Below are 20,993 nucleotides of genomic sequence, written 5' to 3' on the forward strand. Positions count from 1 at the left end.
TAACGTATGATTGCAATGAGTTGGGTCATTAGGATGATTGCGCTGTCTAAAGGCTTAAAAATGTTCAAAACAAAGTACTTTACAGCGGGACTCAAATAAAAAATAATCTTGAAAAAAATAACTATACAAACTGAGTACAAGGTGTGATAGAAAAATTAAATTTTAAGACTAGCACGAATGATCCGAGCACGCGTTTTAATTTTTTTTTTTTTTTTTTTTTTAATTACAGCTATTGCTAAAAAAAATAATTAGTCGTACGAATCACTTTTATTAAAACTACAAAAAGTCAGCCGGTGGTTTGACGGAAGTTTTTAGTGTCCCGGAGGCTGTAAAGCACAGCTCGGTTGCCAGTCTTAAATATTTCTTTTTGATTCTTATTGGATAGTATTTAAATTAATAATAAATTTTTTATTAATTAACTTATTGTTTATCTTTATAATTATTATTAATTATTACTTAAGGGTGCTGCTGGTTGAGAAGAGCTTGCGCAGCCATAGATAACATTTTCATGCGTCTTATCAAGCGGTGGAGTGGGTTCCCGTTCATGAAAGCCGTCAGTTGCGTTTGAAGAGTCATCAGGACAGCGCCCATGTGCTCCCGAGTCACGGGGTCGTTGGGGTCTAGGTTCCAAATGGCTTCTTCGAGCCACTTGTGCTTGAGCTCTGTGCGGTGTCCAAGGTCTGCGGCAAGCTGCTGCACCAATGACAGTATCACTGGCTGAGGAAGGATGCTGCCGGTCCCGGTTTGGTTGCTGCCGGTTAGAGTCGCCGCGAAGACTTGGCTGGGCTCGACTTTGTCGCAGACGAGAACCACGAGGCCGAGATCACTGGCACTGAGGGCGTATTGGAATGCGTGGGTGAGCTGACCCTTTCGTAGATACGCCAGCACTCTCATTTGCGCATCTGCGGGACTTGAAGCCGTGATGCCGGGAGTCGTTGCTCTGGATCTCGCCTGGATGTCCATCATATGCTGGCCCATGTTCTCTCGAATAGAATCCCTGACGGATCTCAGTATTCCCTCTTGGAGGGTGTTGAGTCCACGGGAGATCTCGGTCTCAAGTTGCTCGCGAACGAGGCGCGACAAGGCTTCACTCTGCTGCTCGTTTTTCTTCTGATGAACTCGCTCGAGAATGGCCCCAGTTTTTTCGAGGTACTCCTTAGTTCCTATTGCGAATGACTCTTGGATCTGTCGGAACATCGTCTGGCAAGCTTTCTCGAATCCCGGGAGCAAACCTGACTCGAAGGACTTCTTAAATGCCTCATCAAGAGCCGATTTGGCAGCGTTGACAACGATATCTCGCATTTGGTTGCTACCAACCAGCTGAGTTAAATTATCTCTCATTAGATCGTCAATTCGTTCAACATCACATTTAAATTGATTCTTCATTGGCTCAATGACTTCATTTACCACTCGTGGCAAAGTGGACTGAATATTTTCTTTTACCGTCGTCTCGACGGTCGTCAAAAATTCATTTTGTCTCGCAAGTCGCCCGTATACACTTTTTTCGATTGTCGCGAGCTGCTGCTGGGACACGCGAGTAAACGCGTTCTCGACTCTCGCAAGCACGGGAGTATCTTGTCGTAGTCGGGATACTTCAACCCTCATCTCCCGTAGTTCTTGACGTTGGTCCTGAATTATTTCAAGAATTCCGTCCAACTTAGTGCTCAATGACGTGACAGCTTTGCTAGTAGCCAGCCAGGCTTCCTGAGACACTAATTTTGAATCTTTTGGCACTTTTTCATCTTTAGAAATATCATCAGACTCTAAATGAACGTCTTTTAGCATAACCATCGGAATATTCGACCAGTTTTCCTCGTCTTTGTTGACTGACTCAATGTCTTTAAAGTCTTCTTCCTCTTCATCGTCATCGGGCTCAGCGAGAGACAGAATTTCTCTGACTTCTCGCGATGGGCTGCTACCGCCGCTTTGTGGTGCGCGTTCCATGTCACTCGTTGCCAACGGTACGTCCGAAGTATTTAAAGCGTGGACTGCTTGAGCCAACGAGGGGCTTGCTGACAACACGTTGCCAAGCTCAGGACTAGTTGATCCAGATAAATTGTTTTCTTTTTTCGCGGGAGAGCTGAAAGCGTCAGGTGTCATTAGGTTCAAACTTGTGTGGTTGGCTTCCAGTGAGCCTGAGACTGTTTCGTCGCCGTTTTCCTCGACCACGCCATTCTGTTCATGTCTTATGTGCTGCAAGTCTTCCGAGTAATCTAGTGAGTCGTGGGTAAGTGTGTCCATCATACAGGCACTTGACAGCTGCCGAGCTGGTTGGAAGGCAATGTGACACTCTTGGAGTGACTTTGGCTGAACTAAATACATGCGAATCACCAATTGTTCGTCACTCTCGTCCTCAAGTGGGCAAAGATCCTCAAGAGATTCACCAGTAGGTCGTACTTTGCGCATTCCCGCATCAACGATACCGAAACTCAGAATAGGATACGGCAACCGGAACTCAGATATCGTTGATATGCAAGCCACCCCATCTCCAGTGTCTTTTGCGATGCTGAGTATGTAAAGACCTTTGTTGCTGATATCAGACAATAGAAGAAATCCTGCTGACAGATCAAGTCCCGCTTTTAGTTTCGGCATCTTTCCACCGGACGGTGAAGGCTGGAATCTAATCGTCTGAAGACATTTCCATTTTTCGCATGACCAAACCTTCAGTTCCGTGTTATTTTCACAGCCAGTAATAGCAAATCTCCAGAACTGAGCCTCGGAATTGTAATTTTTGTGGTCGTCGAGGAAGAAAAGTGAAGACACTGGTCTGCCATCATGAGGCTTCCATTGATGGAGACAGCAAGCTTGCTGAAGAGTATTATTATAAACTACCTGGAAGAATTTAACTTCACCGTCAAGACTGGCAGTAGCTATTGCGGTGCCGTCCGGACTGAGTATTGCCTCGACGATGTCCGCTTCATGCTGGCAAATTTCCGCAAATCCGCCGCAGCCTTTGACAGCCGGGTCGCTCAACGCCAGAGGTCCTGAGCCGAGCTGCGCGTAGACGTTGTCTATAGACCAGAGCTCCGCTGAAGGTCCTCGAGTGACCATCAGCAGCTTCGAGACATCATCCGCGTCACCCGAGTCATCGTCGGGTATAAACGGACACCAGATCACCCGGTGACTGGTCGGCGATGTGTCCTCAGAGTTTACCAGCAGCAGAAGATTGCACACCAATTGCGCCGCTGTAGAGACTATTGTGTGCACGAAGAAGCTTCCCGTGTGGTCAATGCAGGCCAGGATCGCGTTCTGTACATGCGCGAACGCAAGATCTTGAATTGCCCCTCGCATTCCTCGTAGTAGAGCTCGTTGCTCGGAATCTTTGTATACAACTCGTACAACTCCAGCACCGCTGCCAGCTTTTATTCCATAAGCCAAATACTTTCCTGACATATGAACAGCCAGCAACTGTCCAGTGTAAAATTGCAATTCCCACGTAAAGTCAACAATGTTTTTTAACTTGACCTTCGAACTCCCATGATCATGTCCTCCCGGTGACAGCACTACTGTAACATCCGTGCTGTAAATGTCCGCGGAATGATGATCTTCTTGGCTGCTGAATTCTCTGTAAATTTAAGAAAATTACGTCAGCCAACATCAGATCAAGATAATTAATGTGATTAATTGCTTACACAGACTGCTTATGAGACCTCAGTCCGTCTTCTTCGACTTTGAACATGATACAACCCAACAACTACTGAAATAATAATTACATATATATTATTCGAAGGAATAAATTATTGGCCCGTAAATTCTAACCTAAACCGGTGACACGTTTGTATTTGCATGCGGTAATTTGCGAAAAAATAAATTATGTATAATTACCTGATATTAAAATGAAAACAAAAAAGTTTTATAAATTAATTTTATTGATCTGAGCTACAGCGGCATACTAGCTTAAGTTTAAAATAATATTTCGGCAAACGTGCTTTTTTTACAAGACAAAAAAAAAATTAATACCAGCCAAATTGAGCCAAATGCTATACCTATAAATGTCAGACCATGTCCAATCATGGCCTGCTGCGGCACTTGTGTTTAAAATTTACGATAAACAAGTAGTTTGAATGTTTACCGCCAGAGTGCGGATCTGTTATCCACAAAATGGCGGCTGCTGTACCGCCGACAATTTAAATATTAAAAATAAATATACAGATGACAAATAATCCAGAAAATATATCAAATTAATGGTCAGTAATAAATTTTTTCTTATTAATAATTAATTCATTAATTATTATTATTAATTGCGCGGTAAATTTAAATATTTGAAAAATAAATAATTAGAAACTGGAGAAAAATTTTAATTCGTAAGTCAATATAAAATGGCGGCAGATTATGATAGAAATATTTTAAATATTAAAAAAAAATACTTGAGTGTTTGAACAAACCTTGGCGGGGAAATAATATGCAGAAGGGTGTCCAAATACACTTGGAGATTTGAATTAAATTGCTCCAAGTGTATTGCAGCTAAAAAACATCACTTAACTGCTATTTCCCCACCAGACGATGCCAGATGAGTTTGCTCAGGAACTTGGAAAGTATCAGCATCAGCCATCAGCAACACTTTACACTAGCACTTAACACTTAACTGCACCACAGACACTTTGCACAATTTAAATTTCACAAATACTGCACAATTTAATTAAACAATAACTTTTATGGAAAATTACACGAGTTACTGTCATACTGTTACAATTCAAACGTAAAGAAGGATCTGGACTACTACTGCCATTGACGATGATACTGACTGCCGCTATTGGACCGCCAGTTGATACTAAGCAATCAATTTTGCGACTCATCTCCCTCCTTCACTTTAGCAAAAATTTAAACGTTGAAAACAGGGTATGGCGCAAATTACCCAGTGTTCATATTGCCCAAAACTAAAATGGGTTGGTATCACTAGCGTCAAAGCAAAACAGGAATTCTGTTTTATCATGCGAACTCATCCCCGCTACCGGGAAATTATTTGAATTTAAAATAAAAATAATTGGGCAATATGATCACTTCAAATTACCCAACATTAGATATACTTAGCGATAGATCTACAATATTTTGGGCAATTTGCACTATTCAAATTACCCAACACTAGATATACTTAGCGATAGATCTATAATACTTTGGGCAATTCGGACCATTCAAATTACCCAAAAATGTGTTAGATTTGTTTTAGATCTATAGTATTCTGGGCAATTTGCTCCATTCAAATTACCCAATAAAAATACTACACCAATTAACTCCGTTGGGCAATTTGCACCATTCAAATTACCCAATCAGCTATTACACCAATTAGCTCGGTTGGGCAATTTGCACCATTCAAATTACCCAATCAGATATTACACCAACTAGCTCCGTTGGGCAATTTGCACCATTAAAATTACCCAATGATGATAAAATTTTATGATTCTATTTTAATCCAATAATAATAATATTGAATAATTTAATGCTTAATTTAAAAAAAAAAATTATTCATTAGCCTAATTATATAATAATAAAGATTCTATGATTAATGAAATTATGGAAAAGATTTGATCGACAGAAAATTATAAATTTATATACATATACAATCAGCGGCGGGTATTCATACCGTACCCGGTTACAAGCGTGCCTTGCACTTCTCTACTATTATTACTCTACCAACATACATCTCTCTTAAATAGATTTCTATGCGAAAATATCAATACTAAATATATTTATGTTGCAAAATAATTCTATGTAAAATTATCTCTATGTAAACTTATTCTATTAAGTATAAATATATGCGAAAATAATTCATGTCCAAAATATCTCTATATTATACTATTATATATTTAAGTAATTATAATTTTTTCTTTTTACATGTCATTAAATTTGAAATTATAATAAAATCAATTACAAAATTACAAAATTACAAAATTATAACAAATCAATTACAAAAAAAATAAAACTAAAAATATTCACTTGTAGAAAATTAAAAAAACTACGATCCTGAAGTTAGCAGACAGTTACAAATTTTCAGATTTTTCTTTTCAACAAATAAATTACAAAAAACAAAAAATATACACATGTAGAAAATTTAATAAACTATAGGTGCTATTTTTCAAAATATTTTTATTTTATAGTTAATCGTTTTTAAAAAAATTCAAAAACTGTCAGACGTCTGCTAACTTCAGTATCATAAAAAACTCAGTGCAATGTTTTTAAATATTTTTATTTATAATTTATCATTTTAAAATAAATCCAAAAATTATTAGACGTTAACTAACTTCAGTATGATGCCGATTGGTTGAATTTAAAAATTAACTTGCAGCGCCGTGAGTAAAAAAATAAGTGTCTGGAAATGCTCTAGCTCTCTAGCCAAGCGTTGTCATATAACAAGAGCTAGAGCTAGAGCATTTCCGAGTGCACCATAATTAATATAATTAATTGACACAAATAATGTTTAATAAAATTATTAAAGTTCAATTTTTAAATTTCGCGATAAGTTGACACTACTGCGCGTCGCTGTATTCGACGTTAAAAATTTTGCTAAAGTGGGGGAGGGAGAATGAGAATGAGTCGCAAATTCGATTGCTTTGTATCCAACTGGCGGTCCAATAGCGGCAGTCAGTATCATCGTCAAAGGCAGTAGCAGTCTAGATCCTTCTTTGTTCTTTACATTTGAATTGAAACCCAGTATTGTAGTGGCGTCGTGTAATTATCCATTAAATTTCGTGCTCGTAGTGATTGTTTAATTAAAATGTACAATGTTTAAAAAATTTAAATTGTGCAAAGTGTCTGTGGTGTAGTTAAGTGTTCAGTGATATTGTAAAGTGTTGAGTGTTTAGTGCCATTGTAAAGTGTTGAGTGTTCAGTGTTAGTGTAAAGTGTTGCTGATGACTGATGCTGATACCTTCCCAGTTCCTGAGCAAAATCATCTGGCATCGTCTGGTGGGAAAATAGCAGTTAAGTGACGTTTTTTAGCTGGAATACACTTGGAGCAATTTAATTCAAATCTCCAAGTGTATTAGGACACCCTTCTGCACATTATTTCCCCGCCAAGGTTTGTTTAAACACTCAGGTGTTTTTTTTTTAATATTTTTCTATATTCTGCCGCCATTTTATTTATGATACTGAAGTTAGCAGACGTCTAATAATTTTTGGATTTTGTTTCAGACAATGAAAAATTTTTAAAAAAATATTTGAAAAAATTGCACCTGTAGTTTTTTAAATTTTCTACATGTGCATATTTTTTAACTATTTTTTTGCAGTTGATTTATTGAAAAACGAAAATTCAAAAATTTTTAAATGTCTGCTAACTTCAGGATCATTTTTATTTTGACTGATTTTTAATTTTTCTCCGGTTTCTGATAATTTGTTCTTAAAATATTCAAATTTTGAAATAGGTATAATTATAAAATATCTACTAATAATTAATGATATTTATTACGAGTTTCTTTAAAATAATGCGCAAAGATTTTTAGAATTCTTTTATATTAATTTTTCAAATATTCTTATATTAATATTCAGTTGGTTTTTATAAAAGTAGAAACTTCGGGGTAATAAATATTTCAGTATATTTTAAAAGAATAATATTCTCGTGATAATTTAAATAATTTAGTGCTATCAAAAATTCTAGAGTAAAATCCAAAAAAATCAGACATCCATCGGTGAGTTTCTTTACTCAAAAATGTTTTATTATCTATAAATATCGATACAGAAAAGTGTGCTAATGAAAAATATTATTTAAATTAATTAATTTGAAAATTATTTTGTCAATGACATTAATGTCATTGCCGCGAGATTTTCTTCCACGCGCACCAGCTCTGCTTTGCTGCTGGCCAATTTTTCGGCATTAGATTTTTGTACATCAACTGGTACCCTGGTGCTGTAGTCATCAGCAGCCATAGCTGTCGTGAGCTTTTCCACTGTCGTCTTTAACTGCGCGTACTTTTTGTCTAGCTTTTTGAACTCCACTTGCGTGACAGCGACTTCACCCATCTTCATATGGACGTCAAGTTTATCAGTAACCGGGATGACGGTGCAATTGGGGGCAGGTGGACCCGCCAAAATTTTTGAGTAACAAAGAGTTTCAATAAATTGCGTGTAAGCTTCCAGTTTACTCAACACATCAGCATCCTCGCTCACAAGATAAACTTCCGATTTTGTTTTATTGGGAATGTTGAGTTCCACTCTCTCTGATCTTATCGCCTTAATTACTTTCTGCGCGAAATCGACTTCTTTTTCCAATTTTTCGTCTTTCCATGGGCACTAGAGCAAAATTAAATAATTAATTAAATGACAAAGTTATTTTTGCAATTTAAATAAATTTAGAAAATGTTTTTACCTCAATTGTAGTTGGGTATGGACTGACACATATACTAGGATATTCTTTTTCAGTATACGGTAATCGTTGGTACAATTCCTCAGTAATAAAAGGCATAAATGGACTCAATAATCTCAATCCAGCATCTACTGTCTTTAACAATACACGTTTTGCTGCTAGTATTTGCTCGGCTGTTCCATTTTGAAATACTGGTTTCAAATATTCCTGTAATTTATTATTAATTACATCAGTAGTCAATTAATATCTCCACTGTCATTAATAAAAAAATGACTGAATTATTTTTCTGATGTAAGAATTTTAAAAATCAATTTTTCGATTGACCTTTTAATTATTAGTCTCTAGTTCAGTTTAATAAATCAATGGCGCGAAAATATTTAAATTCAAAAAATAACTTTCTTATGATCCTCAAGTTAGCAGACAATTAACAATTTTCAAATTTTTTTTTCAACAATTGAAATTTAAAAGAAAAATGCACATGTAGAAAATTTTAAAAACCGTAGGTGCAATTTTTTGAAATATTTTTTTTTGTAAATCATCGTTTTTTAAAAAATTCCAAAAATTATTAGTCATTATCATTTTTTTTTGAGTTTCTAATTTTTTCAAATAAAAAAGAAATAAATTATTTAAAAAATTTTAGTATTTTCGCGCCACTGGAATATTTAACAAGAGTTAGAATGCACTTTGTATAAAAAGTTAAATTTCAAACGCTTTAAAAAAAAATTAGTCCTTTATATCATAAATTTTTTACTACGACACGAAAAAAACTGTTATATTTTTTTAATCAAAAGTTAAGACCAAATATATAATTTATATTTACCAAATAAACGTCGCACAGATCATAGAGCCATAAATTATAACAAGCAGTAGTAGCTCCATTGAAATCATACTGTCCAAGTCCTTCGTCACATATTTTAGCAGCGTGACTCACTCTTGAGAGCATCCACATATCGATCTTTGACTCGTTTCCAGTCATCATGAACTAAAAAATTAACTGGTAAATTATCCGTCCCAACTCCGGTGCTTATTCTAATAATTTATTAATTATATCAACAAACAAACAAAAACTGTGCTACTGGGTTAAGTTCTAGGGAATAAAGTAACAAAGGGACAAAAACTAAAAAAAGATAAAGGGAAAAACTCGATACGCGCACCTGGAATCCGGTCAAAGAACTCGAGGATCTAGATGTACACCTCGACAATACATCCGCGTGATCGGTACGAAAGTTATACTGTTCCGCGGTGCTGTAACTCATAATATGTCTATACCATCTTTTTAAATGTACCAATTTCTCTAAGTCAATTTTATCATTACTATTATTATTATTATTGTTACTAATTATTCTTGATATTTTAACGTCCGCTTGCGAAGGCGTGTAGCCATCCAAGTATGAGTACTCAGCCAGATAATTATCAACAGCTTCTTGTATACAATTTTCATTCAATAATTTTTTATACCAGTCGTCACCAAAATCATCTATTTTCTATCATAATAATCTTATTACTTATCAATTATTGACTGATAATTAATCATGATCCTGAAGTTAGTAGACAATCAAGAATTTTTGATTTTTTTTTCAACAATTTAATTAAAAAAAAAAAAAAAAAAAATATGCACATGAAGAAAATTAAAAAAACTCTAAGTGTAATTTTTTCAAATATTTTTTTTTTAATAATTTATCGTTTTAAAAAATATCTAAAAATTATCAGAAGTCTGCTAACTTCAGTATCATTAATTAAAATGATACTAAAGTTAGCAGACGTCTAATAATTTTTGGATTTTTTTTTAGACGATAAACTATAAAAAAAAAAATATTTTAAAAAATTGCACCTGTAGTTTTTTAAATTTTCTACGTGTGCATATTTTTAGTTTTTGTTTTTTCTTAATTGATTTGTTGAAAAAAAAATTTGAAAATTGTTAATTGTCTGCTAACTTCAGGATCATTTAATTAAACTGTAAAAAATTTGCGGAGTAAACGCGAAGCGGATGACTGTATTTATTTAATCCCCTTAGAGTAAAATTCACTTTGAAGGGAAATTTATTTTCATATTAAAACTCCGAATTGGAGTAAACTTGGATTTAAAAAAAATCCAGATCATTCCGCTGGAAAAACAAACTCCCGATTTACTCCGTATGCGGAGTGATTTTTACTAAAACTCCGGAACTCCAGTGAAGTTGAATTTAAATAAAATCCATGATCACTTAGAATTTACTCCCGATTTTTACAGTATCATTAAAAAATTATTTATCAATTAAACTTTCAATTCTTTTCCAATTAATGAATTTTTAGAGTCGGCAAAAAGTTTAATTAATAAATTTAGTAAATAAAAATAATAAATTACCTCATTTTTTAAATTAGATTCAAAACCACTCAAGTACATAAGAGCAAATTTAGTGGCATTCCATATTTTATTACAGAAAAATCTGTAGCCCTGGACACGTAGAATATCCAAATTAATGTCACGACCTTGTGAAGTGTAGGCGCAGAGCGCGAATCTCAGCGCATCTGTACCACACTCAGGAATACCCTGAGGATAATCACTTTTCTGACCTTCAATGGCTCGTTTGAGCTCACGCGGGTCCAAGTTTGACTCTGCTAATTGACGATGAAGTTCTTCTAGCGAAATCCCATTGATGACATCCATTGGGTCAATTACATTACCCAGTGACTTGCTCATTTTTCTACCATGAGCATCTCTGACCATTGCGTGTAAATAAACTTCTCTGAACGGCACCTGGCCCATGAGTTTCCTTCCAAAGAAAACCATTCTCGCGACCCAAAAGAACAGAATATCATGACCAGTTTCCAGCAAACTTCCGGGATAAAATGCTTCCAGCTCAGGAGTTTTTTCCGGCCATCCGAATACCGAGAAAGGAAACAAAGCTGATGAGAACCAGGTATCCAAGACATCTGGGTCTTGCTTGAGAATTATTTTGCTGGCATCAACACCAAATTTATCAGCAGCTTTTTGTCTAGCTTCCTCTTCATTCCGCCCACTGACCCACAGATCATCATCACTGGTGACGTTATTTGGTTTAAAATTATCTGTGAATGTGACGAAGTAAGCGGGAATTCTGTGTCCCCACCACAGTTGTCTTGAAATGCACCAGTCGCGTATGCCCTCCATCCAGTGGTTCCAAGTCTTTTTATGCTGCTCTGGAATTATTTTAATATCGCCGTTCTTAACAACTTCAATAGCATCACGTGCCATTTCGTCGCACTTGATGTACCACTGCGGCTTAATCATCGGCTCGACAATATCTTTAGACCTACTGCAAATAGGCACCACCATTGTATGGTCTTTTACATCCACCAAAAGACCCAGAGTCTTGAGTTCTTGGAGCACAGCTTTACGTGCATCAAAACGTTTCATTCCATTAAATTTTCCGCCATTGATAATATTCCCTTGGTCATCAAATATCGTGATGAACGACAAGTTATTTCTCTTGCCCACTTCATAGTCATTGTGGTCATGCGTCGGCGTTATTTTGACAGCACCGGTACCAAACTCCATGTCCACGAAGTCATCGGCAACTATCGGTATCGAACGATCGCAAAATGGATGCTGGACACTCTTGCCAATCAAATGAGAGTAACGTTTGTCACTTGGGTGAACAGCTACTGCAGTATCACCGAGCATAGTTTCGATACGAGTTGTGGCGACGATGATTCGCTCCTCGCTGTCGACAACTTGGTATGCAAAGTGAACCAGGACTCCAAACTCAACTTTGTCTTCGTATCCGGGAATGGACAGGAGTGTTCTGCCAGTCAGCTCAGTTTTTTCTACCTCGATGTCCGATATCGCGCTCTTGAGAGTGCAGGACCAGTTGACCAGACGGTTGCTGCGGTAAATAACTTTTTCATCATGTAAGCGAACAAATGCTTCGGTGACGGCGCGACAGAGCTTTGGATCCATGGTAAAACAAGCGCGGTCCCAGTCCATAGAGCCTCCGAGTTTTTTCATCTGCTCGTAAATACGGTTCCCTTTTTCGTTCTTCCATTCCCATATTTTTTCAACAAATTTCTCACGGCCTAAATCATGTCGGGTCTTTTTTTCCTCCCGCCAGAGTTTCTTCTCTACCACGACCTGGGTTGCGATTCCTGCGTGGTCACATCCTGGGTTCCAAAGAGTTGTGCGGCCTTTCATACGATTCCTTGAATAAATAATTAATTATTAGTTGAATTTCACAGACTTAGTGACAAGAAGTTTAATAATTACCATCGAGTGATTGCATCTTCAACGGCGGTAGTCAAAGCATGACCTAAATGTAAAGATCCAGTGACATTCGGGGGTGGAATCACCATGACAAATTTACCAAATTTGTTGGGCTCAGAGATTGGTGTTCTAGGGTTTGAATTACGGTACTCGGGTTTAAAAAATCCTTGTTTTTCCCACCAGGGATACCAAGCGGCTTCGACGAATCGCGGACTGTAGGCGTCCGGCATTGGAATTGTCACGTCTTTTTTCTCACCTTCTGGTGTATCTGACGTGTACACTGCGGCCTGTTTTGGTTCCTTTTTCTTTTCATTTTTCTGAAAATACATTTTTTTTATTTCAATTAATTCACTATCCCCAGGTCTTTCATAAATTGAATTATTTGTAGGAAAAAAATTTAATTAATCACAATTACGTGATATAAATTTTAAAAATAAAAATTTGATTAATTTCAAATAAATTTTTATTATGAAATTTTTTTACTAAAAATAATTATGCATTTTATTTAAAATTTATGAATTTATTTAATGATCCTGAAGTTAGCAGACATTTAAAAATTTTTGAATTTTCATTTTTCAATAAATTAATTGCAAAAAAATAATATACAAATTGCACATGTAAAAAATTTAAAAAACTACATGTGCAATTTTTTCAAATATTTTTTTTTTAATGTTTGATCGTCTAAAAAAAAATCCGAAAATTATTAGACGTCTGCTAACTTCAGTATCATATTTATTTATGACAATCAAAAATATTTTATTAAATAATTAAATAAATTACCACGTGGTTAAAAAAATTCATATATAAATATATATATATATATATATATATATATATATATATTTATATATAAATTTTGAAAAATCCATATGGAATGTATACAATGTATACAAAGTCATATGTCAAGATCAATGACAAATCACATGGATAAAAATAAAATAAATACCTCGGGTTTTTCTTTATTTTTTGAAGCTGCTGATACGGTTTCTTTTTTGTCTTGTTTCTGTTTGAATTTTTCTAATTTGGCTAATTTTTTTGCTTCCTTCTCCAACTGTTTTGCTGTCTTTGGTGGAGCCTCGCCACTTGCGAGTTCACCTGAATTCTCAACCATCCTTTCGTTATTTTTTTAGCTCAAATCTGTAATTGATAATATCTACAATTATTAATTATAATATTTATTACCGGTACTTGTGATTAAAGAAGGAATTGAAAATTACTGATAAGTTCTAACCAAAAAAGGATGACGCGACACGCGAAATAAATACGTCAGATCGCGAATGGTGAGGAGTAGTGGTGTCGTTAATGTAGATATTTTTTTTATCGATTATTATAATATATTTAAATTCTTAATTTATTTTTTTTAACTTTTTTTTAGTTTGTTACTAAAATTTTTATTATCTAAATTAAATTATTATTTTTAAATTTCTATCAGCTACGGCTCACCTAAAAAAAATTTTTTTTAAATAAAATAAAGCACTTAAAATGCGAATGGTCCTAAAGTTAGCTGACAATTTAAAATTTTGGGATTTTTTTTTCAACAAATAAAATCAAAAAAAAAAAAAATCCGAAAAATGCACCTGTAGAAAATTAAAAAAACTACAAGTGCAATTTCTTTAAATATTTTATTTTTATAATTTATTGTTTTGAATAAATTTCAAAAATTATTAGACGTTTTTTTACACCACCGAATGCTGGGTCTATATTTTCTATGGGATTTCTATGGGATTTCTATGGGATTTCTCTGGGATTTCCAGAGAATTTAACTGGCGATAATTCTAATTTTTTTTACAACACCGAGTGCTGGGTCTATTTTTTCTATGGGATTTCTCTGGGATTTCCAGAGAATTTAACTGGCGATAATTCTAATTTTTTTTACAACACCGAGTGCTGGGTCTATTTTTTCTATGGGATTTCTATGGGATTTCTCTGGGATTTCCAGAGAATTTAACTGGCGATAATTCTAATTTTTTTTACAACACCGAGTGCTGGGTCTATATTTTCTATGGGATTTCTATGGGATTTCTCTGGGATTTCCAGAGAATTTAACTGGCGATAATTCTAATTTTTTTTTACAACACCGAGTGCTGGGTCTATTTTTTCTATGGGATTTCTATGGGATTTCCAGAGAATTTAACTGGCGAAAATTTCGACGAAAAATAATAGAAAATACCAGAGGAAAAAAAATATCAGAGTCCTAGACTCTCGACAGAACCATGTCGATGTCATGTCGAGGGGTATTCAGAGGGCATCTCGAGGTGTTGGACTGGTCGAGCACTCGGCGTGATATCGAATTGGTCTGGGTTCGATTTCCAGTTCGGGCTATCTATATTTTTCTCAATTTATCTATAAATTGTCTTATTGAGAAGGTTATTTGCATGTTCAGTTTTATGTTAAAATCTTTAAATACCCATTAGTCGTTATAAATAAATAGGTTGTAGTGTATAGTCGCCTTTTTGGCCTTGTACACTTTTTGTCTTTTATATCGCAAACTGCTTACTACTTGGTCCTTCTGCCTGCATTAAACGGCTGAGGCGAAGCTCTCGATAAAATTTCCATTCTACCGATCACTGAGATCTTCATCCCGCACCTAACACTCAGAGACCTCCATTTGAGCCGGACCCGGGGCTAAGCGGTCACCCAGCCAAGTAGCAATCATGCTCGATGCTGCTTGATTTTGCCGACCGCCCGAGCCGAGTGTCTGCCTCTGCCGCTCCATTAGTGACTATTTTTTTATTATTATCTATATTATTTAGAAAATATATCTATATATATATATATATATATTAGGGTGGGCCAAAAAAACCAACCTATCGAATTTATGTCTTAAAAAGGACCTATATATCGAGAAAAAAATTCTCCCATTGGGCAAAATTTTTAGCTCAATTTTAAAAGGTGTCGGTAGCCATTTCAAATTTCCCATTTAAATAACATGCAAAAAAATTTGTTTGGATTAAAAATATTATAACTTTTGAACTGTGTGAGATAAAAATTCGGCTCTAGAATATTCTTGTATAGCATTAAATTTTTGTAAAAAAAGTCCTGAGAGTCGAATTTGTAATCTTGATATTTCGTATACTAACAGGCCATCAAAGTCTAGAGTAAACAGAATCATACAAATTTAAGGCTTAAATAGGAAATTTGAAATGGCTACCGACACCTTTTAAAATTGAGCTAAAAATTTTGCCCAATGGGAGAATTTTTTTCTCGATATATAGGTCCTTTTTCCATAAATTCGATAAGTTGGTTTTTTTAGCTCACCCTAATATATATATTATATATATATTGAGTTCTCAAATAAAATAGATTTTACTCATTTGATGCCGTAAGATGGGCGGTGGCGTAATATTGAGATTAAGATCAAGGTCACAAGAGTTTTGTTACTTGAAGATTTCTGGTTCGAATCTAGACTGCGGTATTTTTCTTTTTTTAATTCAATTTGTAAAGGAAAAATTCTCGAAATTATCATACGCATATTTTTAAATGAATTTAAAAAATAATTATTTTAAAACACTTAGATCGATTTATTAAAGTGATTGTATAACATTTCATACATTTTATTATTTATTATTTATTTTCGACAATTATTGTAATTATAATAATAATAATAATAATAATAATAATAATAATAATAATAATATTAATAATAATAATAATAGTAATTAGTGTAGTATGTAGTGTGTAGTGTAAATATTTTATTTAGTGTCATGAGTGTGGTTGTGACATTAGATAATAAAATATTATCTTAGACATGATACAGTGATTAATAATAATAATTTTATTAATTAATAATTATTTATAATAGTCAATAAATAAACAGATTTAATAAAATTTAATTATCATTTTCTGATGTCCATAACTTAATTGTTTGACATCTTCCGGTTTAATTTTGCTCCAAAATGATAAAAAATAAAAATTCATGATTTCCGCTCTCTTGTTTTTTATTTTTCTTATTAATATCCAGCCAATTCGGCAAATGTCGAGTCCATTTCGTCGGCCAATGACTTGTATCTGTCCTTGTTGATTCCAAGTTCGTCTGAAAAATTAATTCGACTATTAGCGACCAATTTTTTTATAAAAAAAAAGTAAAACTGAACCCAATAAAACAAAAGTGCGAATCCAACGCACTGAAATTGAATACATATTCAATTAACATTTAGGATAAAATTATAAAGGCGAGGTTTCAAATTGTGGAAAAAAAAAAAAATTCAAATTCAAAGTTTTTAAACAGTAAATAAAAACTTTTAAATTAATTGACAATTCTTCAGGTTTTTTTTTTAATGTTTTGTAAAGTCAAAAAATTTTCTTCAAAACCAGCTCTCGGGTTTTCAGAAAATTTGAAAACTTTCTACATTAAAAATTTTATTCAAAACACATTTATAAAATTATATACAAAATAAATTAAACTGCAAACAGGTTCACCTAAAATTTGTTAGTCAAAATAATTAATCAAGTATAATTTTTAAATTATTTTTAAACGGGTTCTTCAATTCATTGTTCCTCTTACTGAAGTATTTTTTAAACAATAAAAATATCAAAGGGGTAATTTTCATTTTTTTCCATTAGGGGAAAAAAAACTAACAAATATACCTGAAATTATATTTTTGACGCGAAGCTCAAGCCTTTTCTGCGTTAGTGTAAAATAGTTTGTGTGAAATTTATAAAATATTTTATTATCAACTAATAACTTTTTTTCAATGCACACCAAAAATAAATTTTATTTAAAAGATAATAATTTATCGAAAGCTGTAAAATAATAAATAACTATGAAGCTTGTTAAGTATTTAAAATGTATGTGCTTGTAAATGTTTTAGTAGGCAGTAAGCTCAGCGTATGTAGAATCCAAATCATCAACAATAGCTTTGTGCTTATCCTTTTCGTGTCTCAAATCGTCTGTAATTAAAAATTTTATTTTTTCCAATTTTTAGATCATTATTTTATCAACATGTACCTTTTTTACGTTTGCCAAAAATTTTTATTAATATTTTTAAATTTAAATCCAAAAAAAAAAAAAAAAAAAATTACCTTCGAGCCTGTCGACTTCTTTCTGTAACTTCTTCACAGTCTTCTCAGCAAACTCAGCACGTGCTTCAGCTTCCTTTAGTTTTACAGTCAAAGTTTTAAGTTGACGTTTGAATTCTTCAACTCTTTGATTAGCCTAAAAAAATCACCCAAAAATTTCATTAATTAATCAGTCAATTAATTAATTTTTCAAAAATTTACCTTTTCTTCTGAGACCTCAAGTGACTTCAAACTGTTACCGACAACTTTGAGTTCTTCTTCCAACTCCATAATTTTGCTGTACAAAAATAAATTATGTAATTAATTAATTAATTACAGTTAATTGATTAATGAATTGACAAATGAATTAATGCTTACGCTTCACCAGATTTTACACGATCTTCAGCAACTTCAAGTTCGTCTTCAACGAACGCCAATTTACGGGAAACTTCGTCGGATTTACCATCAGCATCTTCAGCAAGTAAACGCGCTTCCTTTAATTGGTTTGTCAATTGATCCATTCGTTCTTCGTCTTGTTGCGAACGATTTTCCAATACTTTGCACATACTAGATATCAAAAAATTATTAATCATCAAAGGAAATTTGAAAAAATTCTATTTAATTTAATTTAATTAATTAATCAACTTGCCGACTAGATTCATCAGCAGCTTGAGATGCTTCTGTTAATTTAGCGGATGCTGTATTGAGACGTTCTTCAGAACGTTCCAAATCTTCTTCGATCAGTTGTACTTTTCTGTTCAAAGCCGCGACTTCAGCTTCCGCCTGTCAAAATAACAATCAACCCGTTAATTATTTTTACGTAAATTTGCAGCCGATGTCTGATGAAAAAAAAAAAAAAACGTACATTGGTCAGCGCCTTTTCTTTTTCTTCAAGATCTTTGTTTCCCCGCTCCAAATTCTGTTTGTTTGTTGTCAAGTCGGACTCAACTTGCTGTAATTTTTTTTGCAGCTCGTTGACTTCTTCCATAACTTTATCCGCACGAAGATTCGCCTCCTTGGCCTGTCCTTCACAGGTATCAGCTTTGTCCTGTGCATTGTCCTTCTCAAGCTTCATCGCTTGCATCTTCTTCTTGATCGCGTCCATTTTGCCGGTTTTTTTTTCTTACTTTGCTCACGAAATTTACTAATTTGCTAAAATTAATAATTAGTATACTCATTATTTTATAAAAATTTTAATTATACATATATTTGATATAATTGACATACTTTTTGGACATTTTTATTGAGAATGATACAATAATTTAAGAAAATATTTTCTAGAATTTTTTTTTTATTTCGAATTATTCGAAAAATTTTTATTTGAGTCTGTACTTCTTATTCAGACTCAAATTTTTCACCGACTGATTGATAAAAATAATTAAAATTTTTTTATAATTCTAAATAAATTTGAATTTCGCGGTACCCTGATTCAAAACTCCGATAGAAATTTTATTCAGAATAAATAGAATTCAAAATTTTTTTTTCAAATTTCCATTGAAAATTTTCCATAGAAAATCGGAATTTTTATTTCGCGCAAAGGATTCATAAAATTTTCAAATTTTAATGGAGGGAATCAAAAAAATTTAAAAATGGAGTAGCAGATAGACGTCAATTTAAAAAAAATTATAAAAATGAAATAAATAAGCCCGCTAGTAAATAATGAATTGAATAAATAATAAATGAATTCAAAAAATGTTTTTATACACATCTGAGTAACTGTAGGGCTTTGAAATAAAAATAGAAATATCGTACTGAAAATTTATAAATAACTGTCTCGATAGTGAAGTGAAAATGTTTTCTAGCTTTAGCTGGAGATACCAAGTGTAGTCAAGTGTTTAAATGTGTATGATGATGAATATAATATATATATATACACACATATATGTAGATATATATGTGTATTAAAAGTATAAAATTTAAAATGAAAGAGGGAGTGAGACATGATGACGGTAACCCAGAAGTTCGAGCTTTACTTGGCCGCCAACGCCAGCCGACATCCGATCTAAGTGCTTATAGAAATATATTTATAGATTTCCCAAAGTTTGCGAAACATTCCACCAGCACAACCAGCCGTTTACCGTCATTGTCAATTCGACATTGTCATTAACAATCAGTACCGTCACGTACATTTTTTTCTTCACGCTTTCTAATGATCATTCAAAAAATAATAACAATTATTATTATTTATATACATTACAAAATTATAAAACTACTTGATATATAAATTTATGCATCATTCTCATGTAATTTTGGGAATAATGCCAAGGATTTTTAGTTCAAGTTATTTCAGACTTAATGACTAGTATCATTTAAATGGGGGTAAAAAAATGTTATTTTATATAAAAACTTTTTTTTTATTGTTACTTATCTACAATTTTTATTAGAAATCAAACATATTCTTTAATAATTATCAGCCTCATTACTTTTCAATATTTTATGTTAATGAATGCAAAAATAATTATTAATGATTCAAATTTTTGAAAAAAAATTAATGGATTAGCCAAAAATACTGCAATTTTGTTAGAGTTTGTTAATATCTACTTACGTCATTAAGCAATAAGCCAAAAAATAGTTGTAAGCGTAAGCGATACTCAGCACCATTATTCAAAATAATTAAAAAAGCGGTTTATCAAGAGCTGGGAACTCCACAGTTTTTAAATTTCCTATAATTAAAAAGTAAAAAAAAAATGATAAACACTCGCGCAATCACTTGATTTCTTCCCAACTCTAATAATCGAATTAAATGCAAGCTGTCAAATAGCAACACAGTCTTCTTGTTTTTTTGATAATCATTATTATTATTATTATTATATTTGTGTTGATCTTGGGAATAAGGCACACACTTACCTACCCTCCCGAGTAGAGCGACGCGCGACGAATGTCGTTCAAAAAGCTCAAAGTTACAGCAAAGATGCTTTCAAAAAGCTTGTAGATTATTTCTGGGAGTGGGGGCACCCAAAAATGGCGAGCTGGAAGTTAAACGCAACCTTTTCCTGCGCGTAGCTTTTCTTAATCATCATCTTTATCTTCTTATTCTTCTTCTTTCTCTACTACTTGTTCTTACTCCTCACCTTATTCTTAATCTTTTTACGTTTCTGGTTTTTTTTTCTCTCACTGTCGGGAATTTTGGTCAGATATATATTTTATTTAATACTGGGGTGGGGTTTTGAATTTTAGAATAGAAATAAACTCGGGTGTCATCTAGATCTTCTTATGCTCACGCCAATGTGCGCAAAAAATCATAACTGCTTCTGCGCATACAAATATTATTTCTTTTTTTAAATAAATACGGAAGCTGTAATTTGTTTAATTTTTTTTTCAATCGAAATTTTTTCGTATTTGAATTTTTGAATTTTTTTTGGCGGGGAATTCAATTAATTAATTAATTAATTTACAAAAAAAGTGAGTGAAATTGAGTGGTGAATTTAAAGAGGACTCGAGATTTAAAAATTAATTGGTGTCGATAAAAAAAAAATTTTGA

General features: G+C 33.4%; 3 protein-coding genes across 10 annotated transcripts; all 3 read right to left on the minus strand.

The window, feature by feature from the left end:
* Positions 1-150: 150 nt before the first annotated feature.
* Positions 151-4,041, minus strand: LOC130671468 (enhancer of mRNA-decapping protein 4). 2 transcript variants are annotated; one of them, XM_057475377.1, is made up of 3 exons: positions 3,826-4,041; positions 3,633-3,694; positions 151-3,565 (listed from the first exon to the last, which is right to left on the minus strand). In XM_057475377.1, the coding sequence occupies exons 2-3, from the start codon at positions 3,677-3,679 to the stop codon at positions 457-459; spliced, it is 3,156 nt and encodes a 1,051-aa protein (XP_057331360.1). In that variant the 5' UTR covers positions 3,680-3,694; positions 3,826-4,041; the 3' UTR covers positions 151-456. The 2 variants fall into 2 exon arrangements, with proteins under 2 accessions (XP_057331360.1, XP_057331359.1); XM_057475376.1 differs by having other exon boundaries at positions 3,633-3,697.
* Positions 4,042-7,614: 3,573 nt separating this feature from the next.
* LOC130671467 (valine--tRNA ligase) lies at positions 7,615-13,793 on the minus strand. Of its 5 annotated transcripts, none has more exons than XM_057475372.1 (8): positions 13,732-13,793; positions 13,461-13,651; positions 12,518-12,831; positions 10,640-12,452; positions 9,451-9,780; positions 9,117-9,278; positions 8,300-8,503; positions 7,615-8,223 (listed from the first exon to the last, which is right to left on the minus strand). In XM_057475372.1, exons 2-8 carry the CDS (start codon positions 13,623-13,625, stop codon positions 7,720-7,722), a joined length of 3,492 nt encoding a protein of 1,163 aa, XP_057331355.1. In that variant the 5' UTR covers positions 13,626-13,651; positions 13,732-13,793; the 3' UTR covers positions 7,615-7,719. The 5 variants fall into 5 exon arrangements, with proteins under 5 accessions (XP_057331355.1, XP_057331357.1, XP_057331356.1 ...); XM_057475374.1 differs by having other exon boundaries at positions 13,746-13,788; XM_057475373.1 differs by having other exon boundaries at positions 13,461-13,667; positions 13,746-13,779.
* A 2,473-nt stretch (positions 13,794-16,266) lies between these two features.
* LOC130672131 (tropomyosin-1) lies at positions 16,267-20,517 on the minus strand. Of its 3 annotated transcripts, XM_057476459.1 has the most exons (8): positions 20,360-20,517; positions 18,378-18,664; positions 18,162-18,295; positions 17,891-18,079; positions 17,735-17,810; positions 17,537-17,669; positions 17,102-17,404; positions 16,267-16,547 (listed from the first exon to the last, which is right to left on the minus strand). In XM_057476459.1, exons 2-7 carry the CDS (start codon positions 18,615-18,617, stop codon positions 17,322-17,324), a joined length of 855 nt encoding a protein of 284 aa, XP_057332442.1. In that variant the 5' UTR covers positions 18,618-18,664; positions 20,360-20,517; the 3' UTR covers positions 16,267-16,547; positions 17,102-17,321. The 3 variants fall into 3 exon arrangements, with proteins under 3 accessions (XP_057332442.1, XP_057332441.1, XP_057332443.1); XM_057476458.1 differs by lacking the exon at positions 17,102-17,404; XM_057476460.1 differs by lacking the exon at positions 17,102-17,404 and having other exon boundaries at positions 20,364-20,512.
* Positions 20,518-20,993: the final 476 nt, after the last annotated feature.

Source organism: Microplitis mediator, chromosome 7 (genome assembly GCF_029852145.1).
Source record: "Microplitis mediator isolate UGA2020A chromosome 7, iyMicMedi2.1, whole genome shotgun sequence".
In the NCBI taxonomy this organism is placed as follows: Eukaryota; Metazoa; Arthropoda; class Insecta; order Hymenoptera; family Braconidae; genus Microplitis; species Microplitis mediator.